The following is a 23941-nucleotide window of genomic DNA, read 5'->3' as shown; positions in this document are numbered from 1 at the left end:
TATGGACAGTTTATTGTTCATTGAGTGTGCTTACCTGCAAACAGAGTATAATGAGTGTAAAGGTAACTCCTCTTCTAATGTCTGATTTCTCTGAAAAACTGCAGCTCATTACAATGAATGATAGTCTACTTTCACACACCTTAGCAATGAATGAAGTTATGATGTGTCTACCATAATTCATAGGCACCTGTGTGCATGCATCAAGATCAATGTGCACAAGAGTAATTTAAATATCATATATCACCAAATCAACACTGAACAGCAGCTGATGTAGTGGCTATTGATTTATTGACTCAGTATAGCTTTCCAAAAGCATATTTTAGAGCAAACAGCGCAAATAGGCAGGGTGCAAGTGTCCCAGACAGATGATTGGGGCATTGGGCCTTCAAGAATAAACTAATTAAAGCTCTTCACCACAGTTACCACACCTCTAGACGTAATTTTAGAGGACGCTACGAGACTTGAGCCAATGATAATGCAGATTTGAAAGAGAGCCATTACCTCGATAGCAAAACGTAATTTTGCAGGAAAATGTAAAATCGTTTATCATTTTATCCTGTTGTTTGTTATATTTATTGGCTTTGTCAGTGTCATTGTGGGTTTTGGTTCTGAGGCTGTAAGGACCTTTGAAATACCTGAAATCATTTGGCGAAGTGATATGAACATGTCAAGAGCTTCCTGGAACTACTTTAGAAGTGCGTGTTCATCAATCAGATTCAAGCATTCAACAGCCTCTTGGTATAAAAGTAATTAATTCAGTTAAATTTTGAATTGATTGACAATTCTAGCAAAATGAAACCTGGAAGGTATGCAGAAATGTAGCTGTGGATGTGTAGATTCACAAACATGATGGCACCAAGATATAGCCTACACCGTTGCTGATAAACATCCCAAACCAGATGAAATGGATTGTTTTTTTTTGAGTTATTACTTTCATCCAACACCAAACATTGACCATTTGATTGACCTAGCTTTCCCATTCTCCACAGAATATTGTGACTGCAATGAATAATCATCAACAATCTTGGTAAACCAAGGTTGACGTATAGTATTTCCAATATGGAGTACAGAAATAGAGCCAGAAACAAAACTCAAACTCAGATACCCTGAAAGCTTATGAAGCAGCTCAACAAAACATCCATCTAACCAGTAGAGATGATTCTGAAGATAATACAAAATTAGCTGATCAAAGCAGGCTTTGAAGTTTGTTTGTTTTTCGGTGTCCAAACAATAGATATTTTATGGTGTTAGAAGATTTGGCATAACTTACACGACATGTATTAAAAGCAACTTAAAGGAATAGTTAGTCTAAAAAATGAACATTCAGTCATCATTTTCTCACCCTCTATAATGTTATTCCAAAACTCCACGACTTTTGTTAGTGGAACAAACATTTTTGAAGAATGTTGGTAATCTTTGAAGAATGTTGGTAACCAAATCGCTCTCATTTACCGAATAAAAAATAAAAAAAAGTCAATGGGAACAGAAAATATTTGGTTACCAACATTCTTGGAACAACGTGAGGCTGAGTAAATGATGTGAGAACTTTCATTGTTGGCTGAATTATCCCATTAATACCCTGAGATCCACACATTTTTTCGGTACAGTTTTAGAAATCCTCCTTTAATACACGTCAGTCGGCAGTTTGAAATCCTTGAAGCAATAAAAGGAGATGTCGCCATGATCCACCACTGCAAAAGTGACTGGGACGTCTCCGCTTTGGAAGGACAGCTGCTTCATGGCATTCAAATCAGGCACTGCACCATCAAAACTGTCAATGTACAAAAACAGAAATAAGATCAGGACGTTTACAGACATTACAGATTTCTAGTCACCTGATACAGATCCCGAGCATGTATGATTTTATCAGGAGCCAGATATATGCAAGCTCATAAATTACTATTTACATGCCATAGAAAGAAAAAAAGTGCATCACTTAATCAGACAGCTGATTATGACTCGAGTTCTGCAAAATGATGATCCAACCACTGTATAACTAAGGCAAAATGACAAAACCAACACAGCAGATAAAAGACAATGAGCAATCATAATGCAGGTAATAATTCAGCAGACTCATTTCAGTGCGTTTACCTGCAGACACACATGCGGGTGTAAGGCTTTCCAGGGAGGCTCTTTTTAAACTCTGTCACCGTGTCTGGTTGGTAAACATCAAAACTAATCTTCCACTGGTCTGACGGCGACAAGCTGGGAAAACAGATTGTTTAAAACAGCAGTTCAATCATCTCAAACCCTTATTTGACTTCAATTTTGAGACAAAGGACAAAGCTACCAGGTTACTCTGACAGCATTTCAGTACATCACTTACCATGATGTTGCACAAACGCACATTTAGGAAAGGATAGTAAAGGTGGGCTATACTCACTTGGAAACCCCCTCAGACCAACTCGAAGACTTGATAATGCTGATCTGGTCCAGCAGTTCACCTGCACCAGAACAGGACCAAAAAAAAAAAAAAAAAAAATTTTAATTATCAAAAAATATTATTAACACATATCCTTTTATTTGCATATTTTAAAATATAATGTTTGCACATAGTATGAAATAATCAAACTGAAAATAATCCTTTAAATGCAATTAACACTAAAAATGTGTTGTATCATGAACTTACAATGAACCATTAATCTTAATTTCTATACAAATACACTTTTAACATTTAAATCGCATAAATTACTATTACTCAATATATTGTAAACAAACATGAAGTAATTCTATTATTATAATATTATTATTGATATTATATTTATTCATTTAGTATTTTTATTACCATTGCTGTTATTGTTAGCTAAAACTACAACTTTAAATCAAATAAATGTTAAAAAACTTAATTAGAATAAATTAGAAATGCTTTAATACTAACTAAAATAAATTAATTTGACAAACTAAAACCAAAATAAAAAATAACTTGCATCTATAGAAATATAAAAAATGATAACAAAAACAAGTGACAATATTACTTGTTTATTATAACTAGAAAATAAAACAACATTTATTTTCATGCTAATTACATTATATTATTTTTATGGATTTATTACTATTTTTATTTATTTAGAACAATAATAAACAAATGCCATCAACAAATACTGTTTGATAAACATAGTATGATATTCACTAATATTAATGTTAACAAATGGAACCTTAATGTAAAGTTTCAGCAAAAATATTTTGATAGTTATATAATAAACTTTATAAGAAAGAATAACCAAACACCTCTTAATTCTTATGTTTGATTCACACAATAATACATCAAGTCTGGAGATGCATTTAGTCAAAAACAACAACATATTAAACTTATTTGTGTCATGCAATCTATTCAGGTCAGACATAAGATTACTAGCTCAAGACTGTCGAGAAATCTGTTCATTTGTTGTCTAATGAAAGTGTGTAATCTTACGGTGCGCGGTGCACTGGCCAGGCTGAGTGAGCGGTGTCACCTCCTTCTCCCACAGATGCACAGGTCTATCTTTCTGCCTCCGTCTCCTCCTGTCCTCCAGCAACTGCAAATACTCGGCCCAGTTCCCGCAGTGCCGCACCTCTCGGTCACTGTTAATATCCCAGTGATAGCGATCCCTGTCTCTCTGACGCTCCCTGTCCCGCCGTGACAGCTTCTCCTGCTTCACGTTGAGTCTTCTGAGCCATGGGGACAAATCGCAGCCGCCCACCTCCAGCGCTCCAGGCAGCAGGCTGGGGTCTGGAGACGTCAGAGAGACGGAGCGGCTCTGGTGAGAGCCAAGGTCCGGGAAAGAGATGCTGCTGAAGTCCCAGCGAGGAGCTGCGCTTTGGGCTTGAGCAGGCTGGACATCCCCCTCCATCCACCACGTCCTGTCGGCATCGGCGGACTGCATGGGCTCCTCCAGAGGCGGATCTGCCGGTGATTCACTGGTCTTCACTAGCTCCTCACTTTGGTCTACAGTTGTTGTCTTCTCCTCTGGTGACGCATTTTGTTTGTCACTGAGGCCAGATGACGATCAAGACAGAGAACTGAGTCAGTATTTAGCAGCCACCCAGGCAAAATATCAGGCCACCAAAACTAATTTATTAATATTTCAAGCTATTTCGTCCCTCCTTATATCATCCTCTTGCATCACCTGACCTGTTTGCACCATTAGAAAGATTTCTGAAGATCATGTGACACTGAAGACTGGAGTAATGATGCTGAAAATTCAGCTTTGCATCACAAGAATAAATTACATTTTAAAACATATTAAAACTGAAAACAGTTATATTAATATTTTACAATATTACTGTTTTTGCTGTATTTTTGATCAAAGAAGCACAGCCTTGGTAAGCAGAAGAGTAATGTTTCTCTGTAACATTAAACGATCTTACAAACCTTTTACAAATGTGCCTCATTCAATCATATTTTGATTGTAATTCAGCTGTTGCACTGCTTCCAAACTAGTCATTTGTTTAGAATAAACTTTTTGATGTGCATTCAATCATATTCCAAATAAAAAAGAAATTAATAAAATGAGATCAAAGTATCTTAATTAAAAGGAAAATTACATGGTTGTGTATTTAATCAAATATTCTGTAACATTTTATTTTAAGGTGTCCTTGTTACACATTTTATATGTACTTACTATTGCAATAATTAATTATGCATAATTACATGCAAGACAAACGCTAATCCTAAATGTGTAATTTGAATGCACTCATGTAAGCACTTCTATTGGGCTATAATAAAAAAAGATATTGATAATAGATATTATTATGCTTTCATTCTAATTTAATGCATCTCTTAGAATATCTGAAGTCAAATGAGGCCGGATATTTTTTTACAAAGGAGGAAGACACAGCTTGTTTCATAAATCATGGAGGTTAAGCTTTTAAGCCTTGTAGATTCTACTTAGTATATACCCTTATAATAATAAAACACAATCCTAAATTTTGTGTATGGAACTGTTAACATGAACAGGGCCTGAAGAAGAAACATTGGTGGGAAGCATCACATGCACCTGGACACGGGACTTAGAGAGCGCTTCCTCTTCAGCTGTTTTCTCTGTTTGTCCCATGATGATGCTGGCAGGTTCAGCTGTCTCTCATATGTGGATGGGACTGAACTGTATGAAAGATGATTTTATTAGAAATATTAGATGATGCATGATATCATTCTGTAGAAAAGTTGGTACAAACCCACAAATTATTGTACTGAGAATAAATACATGATTGTTACCTGGGGTCAAACCTGTTCACAACATACCCAAGCCTTTTCAAATGTCCAAAAACCTAAATTAAAGAAGACAAATTACATTTGCGGATGTTTAAAGGTGCACTCAGTATGCTTTTGTTGTCTATTTCGCTCTTCTTTGTCTCAGTGGTTTTGAACTCTGCATTGACAGTGTATTTTAATGGCAAAAAATGCTGAGTGTTTTCTCATTCGGATGACAAACAAACCTGATACTGATGAAGAGTCACAGTTTCACGAGAGAGAAACCTCTCATATCCCTCCTGAATGGATAAAGGAAGGTCCCGGTAAAACACCTGCACATTACCCTGAATCACAAACAGGACATGGCAAACATATAGTTCACACAAAAACATAAAGCAACACAAGTGATAATGATAACTCTGATGATAATCAGCATATTACAAAGATTTCTGAAGGATCGTGTGACACTGAAGACTAGAGTAATGATGCTGAAAATTCAACTTTATATCGCAGCAATCAATTAAAACCAGTTTTTTTTTTTTATTGTAATAGTATTTCACAATTTTTACTGTACATTTGATCAAATAAATGCAGTCTTGGTGAGCATGAGAACAAACACAAAATCTTGCCAACCCACAAACTTTTGAGCGGTAGTGTATGTCAGCTTTTTCCACATGTTATTACATTTTTCTAAATATTTGTGGCTTGAAACAGAAAGGTCTGTGCTGTAGTTTTATGGATGTTTTGACCCTAGGGCTCTGCACTAGTCATACTTGTACAACTATAAATAAAGCACGGCCTCTTGCCATACAATGATGATTGAGAGATGTACAAATTAATATTTCATCGAGTAAATGAAATCAACTTGTCCAGTAAATGTTCATCTTAAAATATTACTAACTGCACATGGTATAAAACTATGTCAAACGTGATATAAATAATACAGTTCAGTCATTAAACTCTAGATGGTGAAGGCTGATGGGTTGTTAACGTAACTGCTGATATTCAGAGAGTTAAACGACTCAGCACAAGCTGATTGGTTCATGTTGCATATGCAGCCAATGAGCTTACTGCCTTGCATATATATGCCTAGCAAGTAGTATTCACTTCAGATTCCTGCAGCGCGCTTTCAGAGTATCTCTGAAGCCCTCCACCTTCCCCAGCTCCACCTGTATAGATCTGCTACGGGTTATTTTATATGCTATTTGTGCAGCAGCAGTATGTCTTAAATACTCATGGCACCGTATCATCATATGCACTGGCAGTAGCAAGTTCCTGTATTTGCTTTCAGCAGCAATAATCAACAGCTGCAGCAATGTAGCAGATCTATTCGGCCAAGACCAAATACATTAACATAGTCATATCCATCACCATGTTGTCATGATTGAAATAAGAGTATGAAAATGTCCACTCACACATTCCATAAGGTAAAGAGCCTCTTCAGGAAGCAGGTACTGCTTGCCTCTCTCTGAAAAACCCATCGTCTGCCAAAACTTCCCCTGCAAAACATGACATAATTCCTGAGAGTGGCCTAACTATGATCAGATGGAGATGATATTTCATTTGATGTCTAACATGGACTCACTGCTGGTGACTGCAGTTCCACTAGTCTTTCGTCAGGGATCCAGACAGCTTTCACTAGATTCCCTCTGTGCAGAGACACAGCACCACATTTCTTTCTGTCTTCTGAGATTGTGTAGTAAGTGAGTGTGTGTTCTTATGAAATCACTCACAGTCTCTCGACTCTCTCCTCGGCCAGGAGCGTCCAATGCTCGTCCAGACTCTGCTGCAGACGGGTCCTCTGCTGCTCCGACCCACTGGGCTGGAAGTCTTTCTGACCCCTCACCGGTATCTTATGGCTCCGGGACCTCGCCTCAAACAGCTCTGATGGACTGCATGCAAAGCCAAGACAAATACATAGAAACCTGATATAAAAAATATATAAGTTGACATAGTCTCATGCTGACAAAATTGTGACGTGCATCAGAGTGAAACACATTAACGATTAAGAAAAATGTTGATTAGATGTTCAAATGTGGCCGTTGAACTCAAAACTGGAGGAAGATGAACTATAGCAAACATATACTACAGCATTTTGATTTAACATTATGAGAATTATTTTATTATTTTTTATTTGTTATTTATTATTTTTGTTTACATGAATAAGTTAACAAATAAAAATAAGTAAATAAGTGAATTTTCATTATACGCCAACTTTTTTTTAATATATGATCTTCTATAAACTTATGTATAATTTTATTGTTTTACCTTTGTCATAAACCCATACATTAAATGCCATAATATAAAAATAAATTTCTATTATGTTTAAAACTATTATCATATAAACAGAGACTGAAATAATAAAAACATTTAAATTCTGATTGTGCGAAAATCATTAGTATCAATTATAAAATCATGACTGTCTCGTTTATTATTTCCACAAGAACACGCTTGAGATGTAAAGTAAAAACAAGTTTACAGTAGAGCTGAACATTTCTATTGTGTCATTTGCAATCAAGATGTAATTGTCGAATTATGCAACTAGTGTGAAATTATTATGTCTGTATTTAAGATAATATACAATTAGAAAAATACAATAGAAACCATCACAGAAATTCCAATGGTTTCCATTAAAATACCATTATAAACCACTAGCTTTTTCCAAGAAAACCATTACAAAATTCCTTTTTGTAGTGTGTTTTGGACATTTTTCCAATAGGATTTAACATCCCACCAATAGAATCCATCACATACCAGTAGACACCATTATAGCTTCCATTAAAACCAATACAATTCCCATCATAACCATTAAATCATTACATTTTCTATTGTGTTTTGGGCAGGATTCTATTGTTTTTTTTCAGCAACTACTAAATTAGTCTCATAAGCATGTGAAATTTCATAGCAACATGTTCATTTCCAGCACAGATGATATTACAGAGTGATCTGAGCTGTGCTGAGAAGGACTTCTGCTACTATTGGACATGTGATGTGTGTAATGTCTGTTTTAAAGGAGCACTTGTAGAAACACCAGGCATGAATATCACCTGTACTTTGTATCATGCTCGGATGGATCCTCACGCATTCAGATGATCATTAAAAACCGCAGCTTTCACACATGGTCTAACTTTGCTGGCTAGGGCATGTTTCCTGTTTCCAGCGTGACACCAGAGTTATGTTTGTGTTACTGCAGACCACGAACAAATCAATACTACTAACGACACAAACACTTTATTACAATGAATGAATGAACGAATGAAGGCGGTTACCTGAGCAGCTCCTCATAAACATTGTGTTTGTGAGCATCTGTGGATATGTCTCTGTCTGCCATGTTTACTTCTGTCTCTCTCTCTCTGTCGCTTCAGGGTCCTAGTGCGCAAAGGCAATACACGATTCATGCCATCTACCGGTCTTTACCGGTAGATGGCAGCACAACACACATATTTTCTTTTTTTATTATTATTATTATTATTTTTTTTTAATTGCAGAGCTTGTAAAAACATACAAGAACAGGGAAATGAGACATGGATGCATCCCTACAAAGAATGATCATAAAATTATGATTATACTGGATTTGCGCACATCAAATTATGGCATTATCCATGAGTACAACAATAAAATTACAGCAAAGCACAAAGTACTATAGGAGTCGTGCAGGGATTACATATTTTTCTAGGCCAAAACAAAGATGCATTTAACATTTCCGGTTACATATTCCTGATATCAATGTGTGTGCGTGTGTGTTTTATATTAAATACCTGAAATACAGTGTTTAACACAAGCTGTCACATTTTATTATAGAACATAAAATACATCAGTAATACCTCCTTGTGATTTTAAAAGATTTTACTTGGCTTGAAAAAGAGTCATTAAATGTCATGGCAAACAGCAAAACCCAGCTAACTCGTGTTTATAATCACGCTCCTGCAAAATATTCTAACTAATTTTTTTAAATTAGTTTTTAATTTTTTAAGAAAGACTGAAAGAGTTGTTGGAAGTGTAATGATGGTGACGCGTGGTATAGTTGTTTATGGCCTAAGCTTAGCTTTTTACTTCTGCCAAACTGCTTTTACATGTCAGAAGAAAAGTGTTAATTTATGAAAATGATCATAATGAACACAACTGGTAAGAATTATAAACTTTTGTTGGTCGCAGAGCTTATTTTCTGCTATAATCCAAAACTCAGTGACAAAATCCTGTTGGGGTTTTGGCAAGGGAACCAATGTGATGCCTTCCAGGTTGGCCTACAGAAGTACATCATCCTTAAAAAACTCACAAAAGAAGATGTTTTGAGAAATATTCCAGTGTTTTTAATATTTAATTTAGTCATTGGAAGTCATTGTTTGATTTCAAAGTATCTTCTTTTGTGTTTAGCTTAGAGTGAGTAAATGATAGAATTGAAATTTTGAACGTATTTTAGTTTGAATGATATTAAATACACTTAGCTAACCTTTAGAGAGCAAGCTTTTGACTCGCTTAAGTATAGGACTTAAAAACATCTTCATCTGTGACTTCTGAATTTCCTAAAAATATGAACAATATTTAAGTGTGCTACCATACAGCATGTGTGGTTTACTAATATATACTTTAATGCTATTTCTATGATTTGTATGAATATTGTTTATCTCCTCAATACCACTGTCAGGCAGACCACAACTTGTGAACGACTTTCAAAAAGTCACAAGAGAGATTTGTAATAGGAACAGGAAGCTTTTTTTTGTAACAAATGTGGTCTTGATGAACTTCTGTGGAAAAGAGCCGAAAAAGTTCACTATTTCTGGTCCACAGCAAAAAATAACAGCATGGGGGCAAACAGATTTTTAGGTGAGCTATTTAATCCTTCAACTGACTGATTTTCATATTTATGCATTTGACTTACATTGCATTCAAGTTTTACATTTAATCAGCTCTTGCTTTCCCTGGGAATCGAACCCATGACCTTGGTGTTGCTAGCGCCATGCTCTACTATTTGAGCTACAGGAAAGCCTAGGCTGCTCTGCTGAAGTATTGTTAGGGGTATCAGGTGAAAGGTGTGAATGGTGACGTGTGTTTGGCCGTATCACACATCCAGCTCTTTTTTGTTTGACCTGAATGGCCACAAAGCTGAGCCACCTGACCCCAGCGATGAGACAGACACCTCACAGACCAAAACACTGGCACTACAGCTCCTCCGTCAGGCCCGCGCACCTCCACCCCCTTCCTGAAAGTCAACAATAAAGCACGTTTCCAGTAAGCCGGATAGCTTCCCAAGTCCTAGCCATTACCATAGAAACAAACGCCTTAAGCTGACAGTGGTGTCTCTCTTGACCAAATGAGGCCACCCATGCAGAGAAATGCATGGCACAGCATGATATGTTCTGTACGTATATATATAAACTCCACGAGCTTCTGATGCATCACATCTGTTCTTGTGTTTCTAGATACTGTTATGGGTCATTCCTGCTATTCTGTTAAGATATTAAACTCACAATGTAACTTCTTTTTTCCTCGTCTTCCCTTGGGAAAAAGAAGTGCACGGTTAGGCATACTTTTAAATAGTGCAGTTTGTCATTTTTGCACGTTTTACTTAAAAGTACATTTTCAATTATTATGTTTTAATAGTCTTTTGTCATAGAAGTGCACTTATTTTGATGCGTTGACTAGCACATATTTAGAAACAGTCATGAAAGTGTCTTTCTTTAAGTACTTAAGTCATATATTATCTGCAGTAGTTTGGTATTTTAATAAACCTTTAAGATTTGAAGAACAGTGCACAAAACTTCAAACTAGGTTTCAAATGGTTTAAAACGTCTAAATAAGTCTTTGTCTGCATTGATTACATTTGGTTTAGTATCCAAATGCAAATGTAATATTTGTACATTTGATGTTAAAATTCCTTATATAAAATATATTGTCAAATTAAGTAAAAGCATGAAACCTATTAAAAATTGGAACATTTTCATATATTAACCAGAGTTGGGGGTTACAAGTAATGTGAGTTACATTATCAGATTACTTTGTAACAAGTAACACATTACTTTTAAATTTACAAGACAATATCTACTTTTTCAAATAAGTAACTCACATTTATTCACTGACACTTCTCCTGTGAAAATACGGTATAACTTTTGGGCTTTTTGTTACAAAAAAAAATCATTGAGTATGTGTGCAGTGCAATGCATTACTTTGCATAAAATATAATGCAATTAGTTACATTTTATGGAGTACTGTAATATTATAATGCATTACTTTTAAAAGTAACATCCCCCAACACTGATATTAACATATAGACCATAAATATGTATATTTATGCATGTGTAATACATGTACATCCATCCTAAAACTCGTTAATGCATGTTGACATTATATAAGCAAATATAAAAGATGTACAGTATTTAAGAACAATTACACACACATATACATATATAATATTTTGTTATAATGAAGTTGCATATGTAAATCAAATATACATTGTTGACATTTGGACATGAGGATTTTATATTTGTTAGAAACTTATATCTTTATCTACCTATAGAGAATGTACCTATGTTAAAATATATATATCACCCTATAGGTAACAAATATTGCAATATATATGTATATATAGGTCATGATATAGATCAATATATGTCAAATCTCCATTTGCATACAGTAGCACAGTAGAGGCTCTGGAAACGTCTTTTTGAGGGGTGTTAGAGTTGGACTACAGGCTATAAGTGGTATTGCACCAGTGTAAAACATGAGTGGTGGTATCAATGAAAGTGCAGCAGTGTAAACAAAGCACATTAACAGATTAGTGCTGGAGGAAGCAACACTTCCGAATGAGTCTGTGACGCTATAAAGGTAAATGATTTGTCCTCAGCGTGGCTTTGTTTGCTAATAGTTTCAATGGTGTCAGCTTCTGCAGACCTGTTTGCACAGGAGCCCTTAAAGGAATCGACAGATCTTTGATTTTCAGAATCGACTGGTTTCTTTTAAACGTTATTGTTCAAAACGATGGATAAAACTCATTGAAATAAACAAGACGTCTGTATTATTAACTATAAATTTAGTTTTAATCCCATCAAATGGGATGTCAGCAGTACTCAAACTGTTATTTTATCCATAAAGCTGGCAAAACAGTGTTTATCCACGAATGGAAGGTTTTGTAAGAAGAAAAAACACAGACGTGTTTGATTCAGATTGGATTAAATCCCAAAGTAAGCTTGAGAAATACAAATTTACCAAAGCAAACTAAACTTTCCCAAATAGGCCTAGAGTTGGTAATCAAGTTGACCTCTTAATATGACCTCTCTGGCTATCTGTTTTAACATAGTGTTTTGTGAACCAATGGTCTGGACAAAAGTGTGTGTGTGTTGGGGGGGGACCAACAGCTTTGCCGATTTTAGCCGAGACAGACCTAATTAAACAGCGGATTAGAGAGTCGCATACTATGAAAGACTTTCACACATCCCAGGAACCGGCAGTTAAGCGTTCCTGAATGGGACGAAGAGAATCACACACAAAGCTTCCACCGACACAGGGGCTGTTTGACGTAACTGACCACAAATCTGTAAAACTGTACAATGAACAATATAAAACATTTACAATGCCCATTCAAGACGTTCATGCAGCTGTAAACGATTGGATATCATATTGCCATGACACTACATTATTAAGATAATTCATGTGCAGTGCTATTAACCTGACACAAACCAGCTGATACTCCAAAATGTAGCAATTGATGCATTGTTAATGCTTACTGAAGAGGATGTCATCAAGGAAGGGAACATTACAAGAGAATATATCATTTCACAATTACTTCTGTTGTCCATGAAATATGGTTAAAGTGAACTCACAAACATTTATTGTAACTTAAATTTACTTTATTGTCATTTTTATTGAAACTTGTGTGTTATATAATTATCAAATGTCACTTTAGTGCATTTAATAAATTTTAACTTCTAAATGAAATATTGAATAACACACTACAGTTAAATGAATAATCCGGTATGTACACTTTTAAAAAGTGCACTTTAACTTTAAAGCTTTACAGAACATTTCAAATTATTTTAATTTAATAATTATTTTTGTGTGTTGACTATAACATACTGAAGCACATTTGAAGTATTTGATTATAATTTTAACTGTAGTGTATTGTTTGATATTACATTTGAAATGAATACATTTTCCATGTACTAAATCATATATACTATATATATATATATATATTTCCCCTTTGTATATCATTGCTCTTTTGTTGATTTTGATTGCTTCCAATGTAAATGTAAGTTCAACTAATTGCATTTAACATAAATTTAAGCTATAATGCATTTTCATTTAATTGCAATTAACATGTAATCAAGTGTCATAGATCATTACATTCAGTTCGCCCGTAAGTATATCCTTTTAAAGTATATAATTTCTGTAATAAGTACTCTTTTTGTAAGTATACTTCTTTTTCACAACTTTTGAAGTTTCTGATTGTCTGCTATGGGAAAAGACCAATCAGAAATAATAAACGCTAAGTCAAAATGTGCGATGGAAGTTTATGTGATCATTCATTACAGGAAAACCATCAGCTTTTAGTCTTTACAGCTTGAAAGCTAAAGTCAGAAAGTCAAGTTTGTACGAGCACATTATGATACCTTTGTCAAGGCAGAACAATTATTGTTGCATTCAGCGTTTATAAACTTCCAGTGACTCCAGATATGAGCTGATTAATGTGTGTATGGCATACAGGCAGCGCACTGCTTACGTTTCCTGCACAAGGTCACAGTGTTCTACTGCTGGCTCCCTCAGGGAGATTCCACGCTTCTAGAATGTTCTGATTCCCTGCATGGCTAATTCTGTTCTTATGTGTGAGGTGTGTGTGTGTGTGTGTGTGTGTGTGTGTGTGTGTGGACGGGGGGGTAGATTCCTCCTTTCTCTCCGGTGTGTTCAGCCTTTAAGTCTTGGCTTGTTTGCATTCCTCTCAGTTAATAAGTGTGTGTCTGATCCCAGAGCAGGGGCTAAATATCACCCCACGCAAACACCTCGCTGTAAAAGAGCCAGCAAGAGGGACGCTGAGCTAATGAGTGTCATAAATTTCATGGACCTTCAGCTCATCCATTAACCATGATAATATCCGGGGGACCAGCACAGATCAGATCTACCACAGTGGGTCATGTGACCTGTCTGCATGCTAACACACACACATACATTTGCTTTGATGGTATGTTTAGCTTTCAAGCCTGTTTGAAAGGCCATTTTATTGTGTGTTGTGTTTCAGTCCGTACAAGTTAGCAAGCCATCTAAGCGTACTCAACTGTGCTATTTTGAGACACCATGAATATGAACTAAAATGCACTTTTAGCATACTATCTTTGTATTTAAAAAATGTATTTAGCTACCACTTGTAGTACACTTGAGTGTACTAGTGTATGAAAGATGGGTTCAAGTGTACTACAAGTGGTAGCTAAATACATTTTTTAAATACAAAGATAGTATGCTAAAAGTGCATTTTAGTTCATATTCATGGTGTCTCAAAATAGCACAGCTGAGTACACTTAGATGATCTTAAGTTTATCTTAAGGAGTACTAAAGGATTATTTTTAGTGTATTAAGTACAAGTGCGCGAAAATAGAGCACTTTAAGTACATTATGGAAGTGCACTTGTTTTTCACCTGGGACTGCTAAAGAATATACTTAAGAACAGAATTGAATGTTTTTGGACATTTAATTGCATGATATTTGCCATTGAAAATGTATTATGCCATTTAAATTGACATTAAATGTGATTATGTGAAGTGTTTTAGATGCACTTTAGATGTAAGACTTTAGCGCATCCTTACATAATTTCATGTTCAGTTCTCTTTGAAATATGGTTAAAGTGAACTGCTGAATGTACTGACAAACATTTATGATAAACTAAAGTATATTTCAATTAAATTCATATTTAAATCTAAACTTGTATGATGTGTATTGTTATTATATATATTTGTAATTACACATTTGTATGATGAAGTTGCAATTTAGCACATTTAAAAATATATTAACATTAAATGTAATATCAAATAGTTATAGTCAAATACTTTATGTTAATCAACACATCAAAATAAGTGTACTTCTTTAAAGCACAACAAAAGAATATTTACATGCTTTACATTTTAATTTGACGTTATTACAAAGTGCACTTTTTAAAAGTGCACTTAAGTGTGAAAATAAACAGCTAGAAATAAAGTACACTCATTAAGTTCACTTTTTATTTCATTGATATAACATTATATGCAAGTATGATTTTTTTTAAATATACTTTTGAGATTTAAAGTACACAACAAGTGTTTTGCACAGGGTTAGAAATGAAAGCAATAACACCCAAGAAGCCGTGGTTTACAGTGAATTTATAACAGACGTGAAGCGGCTTATTGCTTTTATAAAACGGTTATTCCATATACTTAGTAAGGTTTCACAAAATACAACAGAGCAAATAAGTGTAATGATATTAATAAAAACAGTATGCTTCCACCAAACAATGTAGTTCCTCAGAAACAGTAGTGGTTGGAACAAAGGGGTTGCCAAGCAACACACAAAGTAAACAAAGGTGTAGGTTTGTAGTGTAATTTACAACGGCTTCGAACGTGGCTCAACCAATCAGAATCAAGGACCGGAACTATCTGTTATATAATGTTACTTTTTTACTATAATCATAATTTAAATGTTTAAAACTTTCATTTTTAATAAAACCTAAACAAATGGCACTGAATTTTTTTTGTTTCATATAAAAAAATATATATTTTTAAATAGTGATAAGTTGTTGCCACAACATTGGTCACCTCAATATGTGCATGTTTAATTAACATATTTGGCATCCATTTATCATTTTACTGTAAAAGTGTCCTAAAGTGATCAATCAAAAATGAAAATTGTCACTATTTACTCACTCAAGTCATTCCTAAAATGTATGATTTTCTTTATTTCTTCTGCACAACACACACACACAAACACACACACAAACACACACACACACACACACACACACACACACACACACACACACACAAACACACACACACACACACACACACACACACAACACTAGATGCAACTTACTTTCAACATATGGATAATAAAAAAAAAGCTCCAGTGTGAAAGAGTGTTTTCAGAACATATTCTTTTATAGAAGAAAGAAAGCCATACAAGGGTTGGAATGACATGAGGTTCAGTGAATTCATTTTCATGTTGAACTACATCTTTAACATTTGACAGTCTGGTCAATGAGTCAAGAAAGGATTGAGAGTGTCAAAATGCTTGTTTTTTCTTCTGGTTCGTTCATTTCAGTGGAAATGGATGATCAGATTAAGTGCACTGCAGTTGCATTAATCTTCACAGTCAGTGCGTTTTGTTGTATATACTGCATTTGTATTTCATGCAGACAGAAAATATATACACAGTATATATATAAATAGACTTGTGCTATTCTACACACGTTCAGAGTTGTTATGTCTGACCCTTTCTGGCCAATCAAAAAAACACATCACAATCCCTCTCAGTGCCGCTAGTGGCAAAGAAATTACACACTTCACCTTTCAAAAACAGTATCAGTGTTGATTAGAAAGGGACGGGCTGTGGGAAATTACTTCAGAAGTCCGTGTTTCACTTCATCCTCCATCTGTTCCAATCAAGTCATTTAATGGGAGACGCAGCCACCATTGCTGGGGGTGGAAAACCGAGAGTGTGTTTAGAGTTGCACTGGAGAAAGCCTTGGCCGAGCCCATCTACGAGGGGGTCCCAATTTGGATCCAGCATTGGGGCTTTTGTCAGTTTTTTGTCACCACAACCGCTCACCTATTGAAGGCAGCGTCTCAGATATGTAAAGCAGCGCCATTTTAAAGTCTTTGCTCCACTGGGAAACAAACAAAGAATTAAAGAAATCAAATCAAGGAAAAAAGAGTATCTTCCCTGAGTAGCGTAAAAGGCCCTGGCAGAGGCATGTGAGGGAAATAACTAAATAAATGCAAAAAACGGAGTGAAAGAGTTTACTATGCTCTTGTTTGCTTAAAGTAGGCTTTTTTCTTTTCATTGAGTGAAGCCAAGTCCTGCAGTCGGCTTGGTGCATCTCCCTCCCAGCATTCAAAGGCAGGCCCAGACTTGCTAGTTCAAGGTCGAGCCGTGTCCGCCAGCATCGCGCACGGTCTTTCCCTGGCTACCGTGGGCCTTGTTTATGTTTGTTTTTTTTCTCTCTGCAACTCTCCGCTGTAATTCTCCCTCCCTGCTGCACCGGCTCTCTTGAGCCCATGGTGAGATCAGGTGTCAGGTGCGCTCTTCTCTACCTGCGTTTGTATGTGATGAACGTTTAGCGCCTCTATTGTTTCTTGGTCTCCACAACAGAAGCTTCATCCTCGACACCTATGAGATTGGATAACCTTGAGCAAACAAACCTGCACTTGAAGGTGCCATTCGGTTGCCAGGTTAATCTCTTTAAACATAGCATGCGACAGGTCTGACTTGTTGCTATTGTCATGCTATGGAAGGTTAAGCTGTTAGATAATGCAAAATGAATGAGATTTGCTTCTCTTGAAGAAATCGAAAGCAGGTACCTTTGTGACTATAGTAGACTCACAGGCTAGAAACGTTCTGAGAAAACAATGCCCTACAGGCTCGTTTAGCTTTGCAAAGACGTAACGTATACAATTAATTTGATTACTCTGTAATCACTGTGAATATTTCATGGAAGGTGCCCCTGTATGAAAATAATGAGGAATTGGTGTTGTTTATTTCATCAAATTTGAGAAAATGCCTTATACACTCTTCAAAATATTATTTTTTTTATTGGCATCATGGTTTCATGAAAAACCTTTAACATCCATGTAACCTTTTCATTGCACTAAGGGTTTTATATATTGGAAGAAGGTTAGCGTGAAAAAAATGCTGTCCACTGAAAGGTTAAATGTTTCTTCTGTGGCATCAATGCAAAAAAAAAAACTTTATTTTTAAGAGTGTAAAGAACTGAAAAAAAAAGTTACTTTTATGGTAGGTATAAATGTATACATAATGTATACCATCTGGATACCAACCTACCTGAGCAATCAAAAGTTTTTTGTTACTGTAAATAATAACATAAAGGCATAATGCAAGTAATATGCATGGCAATAAAACAATAAACATTAACTATACAACATAAATCACAGAAATGCCATTACAGAGAGCTTAGGGAGTTTCTCAATAGAAACTTTCAGTGAATAACCATTTTTTTCTTGTGAAGAACATTTGTCCACTATAAAGAACCTTTTATGGAATGGAAAGGTTCCGTGGATGTTACCATTATTGGTTCCATTACATTTAGTCATTTGGCAGATGCTTTTATCCAAACTGGATAATGCACCATTAAAGGTGCATGGAACAATTACTGCCAATAAAGAACCTGTATTTTTAAAAATGTGCAAATAATATGACAAAATTTAAATATAAAAAATAAATAAATAAATAAAATAAAAAAAGGAAACTAAAATAAAAAAATAAAGTGATTGGCACAGAAATGTTCCAATGTTCCATGCAATTCGTCTTTTTTTTTCTTGTATATGCGTGCATTTATTTGCTTTTTAAATACAGTAGATTGTCTTACTTTGAGATGAAGGTTCTTTATTGGCATCTATACTGAAGAACCTTTAATATCCATGGAATCTTTCCATTGCACAAAAGATTTTTCTTTTCTTTTTTTAAAGTGGAAAAATATTTTTTAGATTATTAAAATACTCTAAGAATATTTTAAGAACTATTCACTGAAAGTTTTTTTGTGAAACCCAAAATTCAATGGCATCACTGAAAAGAAAACCCCTTTTGGAAGCTTTATTTTGATGATTGTTGCTGAAGGACCGGGTGTTTAGTTATTGATAAATTCCAATAATTATAATGAATTTATAGGTACAACTTTATTTTACAGTCCCGTTTTACATGTACATACTATTTACTTAGTATAGTAATTATAATAGGTAGTAGCTAGGTACTAAACCTAACCTTAACCTATGTTACATCCATGATGTTACCTTATATTATTCAGTATTGTTTAGGGTAAACATATCCTGTGAGTGTATGTACTGTAAAATGGAAATTTCAACAGTTAATTCAATATTATTTCAATAGATCATGTGAAAATTCTGACAAAAGCTGCATCCAAAAATTGTATACTGGTTTGGTTACTTCATGACCATTTGATGTCAAAGTATGTCCTAAATAGTATGAATGTGTGTAGAATGAATGAATGCCACTACATTTGTCACATTGTCATTGCTGTTTGACCTACCAGTCACAGTTGCATCTTTTCACTGCCATCCTCTCCTGTGGCCTCAAGGGATAGTAAAGTGTTTACCAGAAGTAGGTCATCTGAGTACTTTTCATCTACTATTTTGCAAATACTTTGAATTTAGAGACATACCACTCTTTTCACATATTGTTCGCCTACTGTACAGTATAGGGAAGTATGAATATTTGGACGCAGCATCTGTTTTATGACTTTAATTGTCAGATACAGTCAAAAAGTCAAGACCTGACATGGCGGGACCGGCTAAATTAACCATTTTAATGTCAAATTGATGCATATTTTTAGAGTGATTCAGCAGTGCAATTTCATATATATCAATGCACAAAGAAATGGAGAAACACACCGTTAAAATCTAATTTTCTCCCAGATATTTAGCTTAAATAAAGAACTAAACTCACTTTAAAAAATGGAAAATGGAAACTTCCATTATCAGTCATTTTAAAAACTTTAAAAAAGTGTTCAGTTAAAGTTTATAATGTGTCCATAGATCAGACGTATCCATTTTCAATAAACAATGCTTCTATAAATTGCTTTTTGTTCGAAAGAAAAACTTCAGTCACACAGTTAGATTCATCTGAAGTGCTGTTGGGAGCACGCACAACACTGGAAACCCTTCGTTTGAAACACATCTCTACTCATTAGCAACATGATAAACAGCATTATTAGAGATGATTACAATGAGCAGTGTAAACAGCAGGAAATGGCTTTGTCATGGGGCTTTTTTGCAGGCTCACCACCACCCCAAACACCTACAAAAGGGCATCACAGCCCTGCGTAATGAATAAAGGGCCTCCCACCGTTTCACTGCGTATTGTTTTCCCTATGCTCACTCACTGTGTGTATTGCTGCCTAAGCTGGTGATGGATGTCGGATTACTCAGCCGCTAATGTCTTGCTAACAAAGAGACGGTGGCTCTGAGAACACACACCAAACACACACACACTACATCCCAGCATGTCATGGCCCACTGCTTCGCCTGACCTCCACGTCTCTGATATCAGCGTTCATGTGATAATGATTCAGGGCACAGCTTCATTGTGTAGACTTGTTGATTTTTGTCGAACAAGTACAATATCTCCTGTCTGTGCAGCAATATATCATATAAAACCGAACACGCAGCTTCTTATATATATATATAATTAAAAATATATTTTAAATAATTAAAAACAAAACTTGCTACGTGTAAGTTAAGCTAACTGAGACTTCTTATGGCAATTGCATATCATTTGCTGATTTTGATTGCTTATGTGGTTGCATACTGTGTGGTTGCTAGTATGTTGCTATATGAAAACCATTAGTCTGATTTATTAGAAATGTAATAGCCCACCTCTCCTCAACATGTCAAATTCATTTGGTGTTCAATATTTAATAGATTTTTTTTCTGTTCAAGAGTGTTCTAGATATAATGGTAAATGGTAATAGGCCTTGATATACTTAAAGCAACATCAAATCTGGTGACTTCAACCCGACCAAAATCAGGCCGAAGCAAAAGTTAATTTATAGTTTGAAATATCTTGCCAAAGCAAAGTTTTCTCCAGATGATAAACACCTTTGAACTACTATTGGTCAGCAGCGATGATGTAATAGGTGGGTGTGGCTCTGTGGCTCCACCTTCTTTGACATGGACATTTTTCTCCAACACACTGGAGAGCTGCTTTATAGTAGAACTGAAGTTGTAGCTGTTTTTAAAAGCAACATTGACACTACTTTATCATGTTTAACACTATAAAGCTGCTTGCTTAAAAGCAGTCTATTGTATAAAGTCCTATATAAGTAAACTGGACTTTTGCGATGTGACTGGACTTTAGTGTGAATTGCAGCGCTTGTGCAAATATATCCACCTGGCTATGATCAGATGCTTTCTTAATTGCTGATTTCTCACTACTGTCATTTGTGCGTGTTTATTTTGTTATTGAGAGGAAAGCGCACAGCACATATTTATATATTCATATAAATGCCACTCTCAGCAGTGTGTATGGCAGCTATTTCCAACATGTTTTACCCCTAAGTGAAGAACGAAAAGAACTTCACCTTGAGCTGGTCATTTAAAAAAAAAAAACATCTTGGAAATTAAGATGAATATTTCCTATTAAAATTAATAGCAAATTTTTATTTTTGGGTGAACTACCCCTTTAAGATGCGTTTTCAAACACATAGCAAACCCTTGAAGAGAAAGAAATAACATGTTTCCCTTTTTGGACTCTACTCTGGAAGGTAAGTGCACTTTCTCAAAGACATACAGCATCACCCAAATAACTCTCAGTGGCCGCCAGACCCCTGCCATCCCTCCCTAATCAAACCCCCACCATTGGCCACAGAGACTGTTATGGACCCTTGCCCATTTTGTGCTCGGCCCTCATGACAATAGCACCAGTAGTTGCCCAGGAGACTGGCCTTTCACGGCCCATGTGATAAAAAAGATGTATTCGCTGCTCTTCTCCCCCTCGGCTTCGTGCTCCACCCCCGTCTCTTGTGTCTGGATCATGGGGATCCGTTGAGCACATGAGAGCTGCCCGAGATATCAGCGGGTCTCGGCTCTTCTTGTGCTACACAGAAGCAGAATACCAATGGAGTTGTGCAGGAAACGGCGCAAAGCCCATCCTGAAGCCACAGCTTGCCCAGAGGCTCATATTCACAACAATGTAGTAGATCCGGCCCCCTCATCCCACAGTCTGACGTCTGACAAACGGCCTCCCGTTACAGTAAAGGCCCGACCTCTCTGACCTCTCTCCTTTCTGAATGTTTTCTTTCATTGAATAACATTTCCCTGATGTGACGTCAAACAGACTTGAGGAAAATTCAGAATTTGAGAATTAGCTCCATTTCAATCAGTGTGCATTTGAATCGAATTTAACAAAGAGCTTTTTGAATGGATTCAGTGAAGTTAAATGAACATTTTGGCTATTTAATACAAATTTTATCTTGTGTGTTCTATTGCATTTATTGAAAATGTATATAAATATCTCTAAATTACTACCATTTTAAATGTTTTGGGTCACAATTTTTTAAAAATGTTTTTGTTTCTCATGCTCATACATTGTATTTATTAGCAGAAATATTATTACAAAAGAACCATTGTCTATTTGAATATATTTCAAACTGTAATTTATTCCTGTGATCAAAGCTGCATTTTTATCATCATTACTCCAGTCTTCAGTGTCACATGATGCTTCAGAAATCATTCTCATATGCTGATTTGATGCTCAAGGAACATTCCTTATTATTATCAATGTTGTGCTACTTTACAGATCTGTGGAAACTGTGACACATTTTTTATTATTACTATTCGTTGATGAATAGAAAGTTCAAAAGAGTAGCATTTAATTGGAAAAGATTTTTCGTAGCAATGTAAAAGTCTTTACTGTTAATGCATCCTGAATAAAACTATGAATTTCTTTGTGTATAAAACTAAAATTGACCCCAGCTTTTGAAAGGTATTATATAAATGAATACTGTATATGAAGTCATAAACATTCATCATTAAGATCATCTAATGTTTGTGTGAATAATGTTTGCAGAGAAATTGTACTGAAAAAATAAAACCAATATGAATTCTTAATTTCATTCCATTTTAAATCCACTTCCTTAAATCCAAATTTCAATTCTACATTTCAGTATAACAGATATTCTCAGTTTAGTTTTGAAACACATGACCCTGATACTAACCAGCAAGACATTATTGCTCAGCTGTATTTTGATTACATTATCTCTTGCTTCAAAAGCTTTTTACACTTTTAGTTTTGAACATTGTTAGAGTGAAAGACAAAAGCAGCAGGTTTAGCATTTCATCAGAGTGCTCTCCTTACCTGTAGCTATCAGCACGACTGCAGGATAATACCTGGATCTGGTTACAGGGCCTCTCATCTGACCGAGCCACCACATTATAATTACGAGTACACTTTACCTGAAAAGACTATTCCAGCTTGGATTGGTTATCCCAGACCTCTCCTGAGACGGGCGAGAACCCAAAGGATAATTGTCTGTATGCAGTACACCCATCCATCCTAAAGGAACTTATTTGTTTGTTTGTTTGACTAGAATGTTCTTTTAACAGACATTTATTGATAGTTTGTTTATTTATTTATTCTGTCAACACATTTTTTTTCTGTGAATATTCTTTTAACAGAGATGTACTGATACAGTTTGTCAACATGGTTTTAATAAATTATAATGATCAGATGAAAAAATAATAGAAACACCCTATTTCTCTCAGAAATAGTTGTTTTTGACAAATTATGCGAGAGTCTCCCAACAAATGACTGTTCAATATACAACAAAAACATTTTATGAGGTCCAAACCAAGTGCTTCCTAGCTTCCCAATATGAATGCCAGGTCCTGTTGATGTAAAAGCACAGTGATGTATGAGGGCGAGGGACGTCGTACCCATTGGACCCCACATGGGCCGAACGAGGGCAGGCCTGACTGGAACTCTGGGGGGTACAAGAATCTCACTGAGCACAAACAAAGCCCTAAACTTCCCCACACACAGACAGCGACACCCCCAAAATAAGAC

General features: G+C 35.5%; 1 protein-coding gene across 2 annotated transcripts; it reads right to left on the bottom strand.

The window, feature by feature from the left end:
- Positions 1-1337: 1337 nt before the first annotated feature.
- tsen54 (TSEN54 tRNA splicing endonuclease subunit) lies at positions 1338-8522 on the bottom strand. Of its 2 annotated transcripts, none has more exons than XM_079403971.1 (11): positions 8440-8522; positions 6904-7062; positions 6756-6819; positions 6586-6669; positions 5416-5514; positions 5195-5247; positions 4977-5081; positions 3413-3969; positions 2384-2444; positions 2092-2205; positions 1338-1771 (listed from the first exon to the last, which is right to left on the bottom strand). In XM_079403971.1, exons 1-11 carry the CDS (start codon positions 8499-8501, stop codon positions 1624-1626), a joined length of 1506 nt encoding a protein of 501 aa, XP_079260097.1. In that variant the 5' UTR covers positions 8502-8522; the 3' UTR covers positions 1338-1623. The 2 variants fall into 2 exon arrangements, with proteins under 2 accessions (XP_079260097.1, XP_079260096.1); XM_079403970.1 differs by having other exon boundaries at positions 1511-1771; positions 6904-7095; positions 8440-8519.
- Positions 8523-23941: the final 15419 nt, after the last annotated feature.

Source organism: Barbus barbus (genome assembly GCF_936440315.1).
Source record: "Barbus barbus genome assembly, chromosome: 4".
NCBI classification, from domain to species: domain Eukaryota; kingdom Metazoa; phylum Chordata; class Actinopteri; order Cypriniformes; family Cyprinidae; genus Barbus; species Barbus barbus.
Note: the sequence above shows the minus strand (reverse complement) of the source record. Positions and strands in the feature narration are given on the sequence as shown.